Genomic DNA, 7,679 nt, shown 5'->3' on the forward strand with positions numbered 1-7,679 from the left:
ATTTAAATTATTATTATTATTATGTAGTTATATTTGTTTAACGAGACATTACAGTGAGAATTACATTATAATTAAGTTATAACAAACAAATCATATAATTACACATGAGTTTTCAAACACAACAACAACAATCCAGTAGTTTGGGAATGGTAGTTTGTGCGCACACCTTACCCTTACCCTGCAGTAGAGAGACCGTTTTCGATAGATCCTCGGCTCCCTCCCTCCTAGAACTTAACACCTTGCGCTTAGGATGACTCGAACTCACAATCTCTTGATTGGAAGTGGAAGGTGCTCACCACTATATTAACCTCGTTGTCATGAGTTTCCAAATAGATTTATTATATAAAAAGTGAAATTCAAGAATTTATTATATAAGAAGGGATTTCCTTGGAGCATTTCTCTTCATTATTCCTAACGCGGTCAAGAATGGGCTCCTCCTTTATTACGAAGTTTCTCTTGCTCATGATAATGTACTCAACAACACTAACAAGTTTTGCTTTTAATTCTTCATCTAATTCCTCAACTTTGAATACTACTCATGTTTCTCCTCTAAAATCCTTGTGCAACTCCACTCCATATCCAGAATCCTGTTTCAACTCACTCAAATTATCAATCTCCATTAACATCAGCCCAAACATCTTAAACCTTCTCCTCCAATCTCTTCAATCAGCCTTATCTGGAACAGGACATCTCACAACTTTATTCTCGTCAGCTGGAGGCTCAAATCTTGTCGAAAAACAAAAGGGTATTGTTCAAGATTGCAAAGAACTTCATCAAATTACAATATCTTCGATAAAGAAATCACTCAATCGGATCAATACTGTCTCATCAGCTAATAACCCAAAAATATTAGCTGATACAAAAGCTTTTCTCAGTGCAGCACTTACTAACAAAGCCACTTGCTTAGAAGGCCTGGATTTTACTACTGGTCCATTAAAATCCACACTTGTTAACTCTCTGAGTAGTACTTACGAGCATGTTAGTAATTCCCTGTCAATGCTCTCAAAGTACTCTGTTAAAAAACAAGGGAATAGAAATAGGCGGCGTCGGCTTTTGTCTACGCCGCCGAGGTGGCTGTCTCATAAAGACAGGCGCATATTGCAGAGCGATTATGAGCCGAATGATGAAGTGGCATTCACAGTGGCAGCTGATGGAACTGGAAATTTCAGTACCATAACTGAAGCTATTGATTTTGCACCGAATAACAGCGATGACAGAATTTTCATTTATGTTAAAGAAGGGGTTTATCAAGAAAATGTAGAGATACCAAGTTGGAAAACTAACATTGTTCTTCTTGGAGATGGGAGTGATGTTACTGTGGTAACTGGTAATAGAAGTGTTGTTGATGGTTGGACTACTTTCAGATCTGCCACTGTTGGTAATTCATCACTTTAAAACTTTTCTCTTTGTGTTTTATGTGCCTTTTTCTATTCAAGCTTATGTTATACATTTAGTGGGCGTTTGGACATAAGAATTGTAAAACTTTCGAAAAACGTAAAAAAAGAAAAATTCAAAGTGAAAATTATAGTCGAAAATTAGAGTTGTGTTTGGACATGAATACAATGTAGAGTCGTTTTTGAATTTTTGTGAGTGATTGGAAGTGAATTTTGAAAAATAACTTTTTGGAGTTTTTCAAAATTTTGAAATATAATCCGAAATTCAATTTCAAGTAAAATTTAAAATTTTCATGGCCAACACTGATTCAGAAAAAAAGTAAAATTTTTTTGAAAAAAATGGTTTTTTTTAATGGCCAAACGGGGCCCTAGTCTATAGCGTATTAGCGAGATTTTTCACCTATAATGACTTCTTAATATTTTGAATTATTAACTATTGTAGCTTATAGTATTTTATTATGTAATTTCTAGATATGTAAATATTATTATAAATTTTTTAAAGAATTTATGTTTGAATTCACACAAAAAATAACTAGTCTGACTATAATATTGCAAATTTCGCCACATTAAATGGAACGGAAGGAGAATATGTTTATTAATGTTGTATGGATAACATAATGCTCTTTTGATTGATTTAAAAAGCATATATTTATTAATATTGTATGGATAACATAATGCTCTTTTGACTGATTTGAGAAGGAGGATTTATTTCTTAATGTTGTATGGATAACATATATAATTATGCTCTTTGATTGATTTCAGCTGTCTCCGGTGAAGGATTCTTGGCTCGTGACATTACTTTTGAGAACACAGCTGGACCAGAGAAGCACCAAGCAGTTGCCCTTCGAATCAATGCAGATTTAGCGGCTATCTATAGGTGCACCATAACTGGATTCCAGGACACTTTATATGCGCATTCATTTCGACAATTTTACAGAGAATGTGACATCTACGGGACAGTAGATTACATTTTCGGAAATGCAGCTGTTGTTTTCCAAGGATGTAACATTGTGTCAAGAATGCCAATGCCGGGGCAATTCACAGTCATTACAGCTCAATCGCGCGACTCCCCTGAGGAGTATACTGGTATCTCGATCCAAAATTGCTCTATCTTAGCTACAGAGGATTTATACTCTAATTCTAGTAGTATCAATAGTTACTTAGGAAGACCGTGGAGAAATTATTCACGAACGGTATACCTTGAGTCGTACATAGATGGTTTTATTGAACCTGAAGGGTGGAAAGAATGGTCAGGAAATCAAAGTTTGGATACGTTGTATTATGGTGAGTACGATAATACTGGTCCTGCATCGGCGACTGATAATCGAGTTACATGGTTAGGTTATCACATAATGGACTATTATGATGCTTCCAACTTCACTGTTTCAGAGTTTATTACTGGAGAAGAATGGTTGGATTCTACTTCTTTTCCTTATGATGATGGGGTATAGGATACTGTAAAGTTTGTAATAGATCTCTCTAATTTCAATTTATTGATGAGCTGCAAAAGCAGCATTGTAACAGGCTAAGTGTTATTAATGAATGGAAGTTACATATGGATCGGGTCAATTGTTTTTTTGACATTTTACAAATTTGTTTTTAGTTTTATAACCCTATCTCTTTTTTTACACACGAGAAATTCACTTTTACACGTAAGAGATTTTTCATTTACACATAAGAGATCTAAAAAATACATTTTTTTAAATTCAATATTGTAAAAGCCCAAGAAGGCCTAAAACCTCCATCTCTTGGACATTGGTTGCTTATCGTGGCGCATCTAGAATTAAATTTGATTTGTGTTTAATTTTTAGGTTCTTATTTGTTACGGATTCAAAGTTTAATATTTGTTAAAATTAATTTTTTACATATATATTTATAATCTGTGTTGCAAAATTATTGGATTCGGTTGAATTTCATGCGTCCGTGCTTAGCTATAACAATGGCCACTAGGCCTTGGTGCACGGTGTCTGCTGTGTAAAGCATTCCTTTTCGGGCAAAATACATCGGTTGAAATTAATTCCTTTACTGAAAATATTATTTTTCTTCCTTTTCTTGGTTGAAAGCTTTCACGTGGGCTTTTCATTTCACGTAGATTTGTCTAAAGATTTGATGAAGGCCGCAAATAGTAGAAGATATTTAGACAACTGCGTCGGTGGGATAAAGGCCCACTTATGTGATCAAGAAAAGTTTGACTACTTAAAAGTCTATACTATGAAAGGACATCTTTTGTCTTCTTTCCTTTCTTTTCACTTAGTGGTATATAAATTAAGGACAAGGACTTCAGATACTTTCTACTCCTATACTAGATGATGTATCCGTGAGATGCACGGCCTAATTGTTTTTTTTTTCTTGTTTTTTTTAAAAAATATTTTTTGGTCTATTGCTAATTAAACACTTTGTACCCTTTAATAAAGAAGAAAGAAAATAGACTTTTGTGCAATAACGTAAAGAACCATAATTATATGTATTGTTATTTATCTTTTGCATTTTACTTTTGCTGAAATGATATTACTATACCAATCACTTTGTAATACTCTAACACTTTATTATACAAAGATTATACCATACTTCAAGTACAATATAGATTATTTTTAAATAGGTTCTACACTTTTTTATTTTAAAAAAAAGTTCTACACCACCAAACTTAAAATTGATTATAATAAAATAATTAAAAAGTCAGTTGAAAAATAAGTCATGAAGTATTTCTTCATTGTTTAAATTGAACAACATATAGGTTTACTCTTTTAATATTTTCAATTGTGTTAATGTATTACATTTTCTTTTTATACTAATCAAAATTTGAATAATAAAACATATTAATTTTATTCCCAAATAGTTGACAAAATGATTTTTTTGGCTCTTTGAAAATTTGTTTAATGACATAGCTAAATAATTTATTAAAATAAATTAATCTCTCGATGACTCTAAATATAAACAAATTGACCTTAAATTGAAGCATTGCAGTTTTTTTTTGCAGTTTCGTTTGACATGATTGAGATACTATTTAGGGTATAATGCAATTTCTTCACCATAATTATTCGGTGATCTTTTTAAAAAATAGTTAATTGTATATTTATGTATTTTGAATTTTATATAAGATTGAATTCTTATTGAACAGAGGAAGTACCCAACTAACCTCGATCATAGAGGGAGAAGTGTAATCATGCATAATGATACTTTTCATGCTTCCTAACATTTAATAAAACAGGGACTTGAAACTATATTTTATTCTTAAATATTTTATTTCTAATTTTATAAAATATTCCAATTGAAATTACAATTTAATGAGAACTTGTATAAAATGATATCAATTGATAATAATATAAAAATATCTGAATATAAATCAACATAAATTATCGCATCTTTTAAAATTCTTCTTTCTATATATTGTAACATATAGAAATGTATGTTACAATAATATATCTATAATAAAATGAACGTTTGAATTATAAAATTACAAAAAAGATAAATTTTCTACTTAAAAGTACTTATTGAAAAATATTTACAACAATAATCAATTAGTGCATTTAAAGAAGATAACGAATGTTGAATGAAAAGTGGGGTCCACATGGAGAATTCAACAGTTTAGGGCCATGTTAGTTTTGATTTTTTCTGTCATTAAAAGCCCACAACCAAGCTTTTGAGCATAGTATACAAGCAAACAATGCAATAATATATTTGAAATGACCATGATACCCTTGGTTGACCACCTCTTCTCTCTTCTATACAATAGAAATATCAATAAACACCTAGTTTCTTCTTTTCTTTCTTTTAATTTTCAGAAAGCTGTGGAACACGATCTAATTCAAGCATGTAAGCTATTCAAGTACTCTATAAAGTTGTAGTTATACAATACAAGTAAATTACGAATAAAAAGCTGTAAAAACGCCCCAAATCTAAAAATATTGTGACTACAAAAAGACAGTGAATTTGCGGCGGTTATTAACCGCCACTAGGACAATTAATGGCGGCTAGTGAAAACTCCGAAATCGAATGCGCCACAAAGTTGATATGGCGGTTTTTCAAATCCCGACGCAATTGAATATACCATAGAGTGGCGGTTTTATATTGTTTAAACTAGCGGTTTCCAACCGCCACAATTATATATTGAAATCACAAATTGAAACTGTAGCGGTCCAAACCGCCGTAACTATCCTTACAGCACACACAGTAGTTTCTCCTCAATTTATAATTCTTTTTCACATTTTTTGGATTCCATTTTACACCATGTCCTACACTATCAAACTTATGTATTACTTTATAATAGTTTTGACACAAATATAAGGGGAAGATCAAGTAAATAAATCATTCATCATATATAAAAAGAATAAGCATTTCAAAATTACATCATAAAATGTAACTAAATTTCAAGGAGTAATATTTTACATCCCATGAGGAAAATAATTCTGACAAATCCTAGACTTGTTCTTTGTTATTTTCATCTGGTGTTCATCTTGAGTTGTGTCAGGTGATGGGATGCAATTTTGCTATATCCAGTGCCTACAAAATAAATCGAAACAACAAGCAATAAGTTACTCAAAATGATCAAGATACAAACATGTATATATATAGTTACAATTAGCTCGGGCGCAGTAGCATCAACTATCTCCATATAAAACATCAGCTGTTATAAGTAAATGAGAACAAAATTCATATAATCAATTAGTCCCAGCCATAACGTCGCATAATTTCTGGTGTTAAATGAATATATTTGTGATCTGTACAGTGATAATTCACCAAAATATAAAGTAATTGAAACATAAGGCCAGGCATATATATGACTTGCCTCTTATCAAGTAAGATCTTGAGTAGCTTGAGAGTCAGAGGAATAGGGGCACTACCATCCAAAGCTGAAGAGGAAAGAGGATATAGAAATATGATCAAAAGTATATTCGTATCTGCACATCCAAGAAATCACAGGGGTAAGTTCACCATAATTTCTAATAATAAATAAATTTGTATGGGGAAGGTAGAGCTCACAGTCTCTTGGTTGGAAGTGGAGGGTGCTCATCACTAGAGCAATCACTCTTGTCTCGATAGAGTTCATGAAAAAAAGGTTATATGTGACACGTTAATCAGTTAATGGCTTGCATTAAGACTATTAGCACCAACCTCCGAATATTATTCTAAACAGAAATACCGGAAGTTTAATTTGCTAACCTTCTTTTGAGGCAGGAGCAGAGTCTCTTATTGTGAGAGCACCCCCCTCCCTTTGAAACGTGTTATAAGCACACCTTTTTTATCCCCTGACATCTGCATTCATGCAATGCAAGCAGTTTTACAAACAAACTACACCTTTTCTCCCAAAAGATATAAGCTGAAAGGCAACATTACATAATTTTGTGGGGAAACCAATATTTGCTAAACTAACATTGAATATTAAATAAAAGGGAGATCATCGTTAGATTACCTTGTGACCTCATATGATGTATAAGAAATCATAATCTTCTTCACGGAAGAAGGAACTGCATACATAGTATGTATAGAGCCAACCAACTCTTAAACCATTTTGATTTAATCTAACATTCAAGTTTTTCAATGTAGATAATGACTAGTTCATCACAATACTAACAAATTATTAGTGCAACAGAGGACTACTTAAGATTTAGAAGAGTATTACATTTCAATTGGACCCAAGCATACTTAAGATTAAAAGTGTGCGCACGACACAAATGCGTACAAAAAACAAAAAAAAGGAAGACACAAAAGAGGAAAGAGAACTTATTTATCTTGGATCACAAACACAAACGAGACACGCGAAACCTCCGCAAGACAATTTGCAGCCTTGTATATTCAAAGTTGCCGATCTGCATCCGCAACATTATCTACAAGCTAGTGAGCTATCAGATTAGAAATTAGCATCATCACCAAACCTCCAAACAACAACTCTAGATTTAATTTCCCACCAATAGAGTAAAAATCCAAGAAATCAAGATAGCAAAACCTTGGATATAACCTAAAAGACCCCAACAACACCCCAACAGTACATGTACTTATTTCATTATGATTGTTTTTGTTTGATCCAATTTTGTAATAAATAATTATACACACATTATTAATATGATGTGATATTATATGTTTTGACTAATTCTAAGGTGCCAAAGTGTATTAGTCTATTGGATTTACTTCCATCTTAAGATCTATTTGTCTTTTCAAAATTTCTTTTACCTTTAGGTAGTTTCACTAATTCATATATCATATTTTACGTAGTTACTTCATTTGATCTCAGATTGATTACTCTACCCACTAGTCTTTATAAGTATGTTACATAGCTTTATCATAATT

At 32.1% G+C, this 7,679-nt stretch overlaps 1 protein-coding gene and 1 long non-coding RNA gene across 2 annotated transcripts; one reads left to right on the forward strand and one right to left on the reverse strand.

The window, feature by feature from the left end:
• The first annotated feature begins 389 nt into the window (after positions 1-389).
• LOC104089617 (probable pectinesterase/pectinesterase inhibitor 12) lies at positions 390-2,954 on the forward strand. The gene is made up of 2 exons (XM_009594558.4): positions 390-1,378; positions 2,157-2,954. The coding sequence occupies exons 1-2, from the start codon at positions 427-429 to the stop codon at positions 2,843-2,845; spliced, it is 1,641 nt and encodes a 546-aa protein (XP_009592853.1). The 5' UTR covers positions 390-426; the 3' UTR covers positions 2,846-2,954.
• A 3,214-nt stretch (positions 2,955-6,168) lies between these two features.
• Positions 6,169-6,616, reverse strand: LOC138891775 (uncharacterized). Its single transcript, XR_011408099.1, has 2 exons — positions 6,555-6,616; positions 6,169-6,292 (listed from the first exon to the last, which is right to left on the reverse strand). It is a non-coding gene; the product is annotated as an uncharacterized lncRNA (long non-coding RNA).
• Between the last annotated feature and the right edge of the window lie 1,063 nt (positions 6,617-7,679).

Source organism: Nicotiana tomentosiformis, chromosome 5 (assembly GCF_000390325.3).
Source record: "Nicotiana tomentosiformis chromosome 5, ASM39032v3, whole genome shotgun sequence".
NCBI classification, from domain to species: Eukaryota; Viridiplantae; Streptophyta; class Magnoliopsida; order Solanales; family Solanaceae; genus Nicotiana; species Nicotiana tomentosiformis.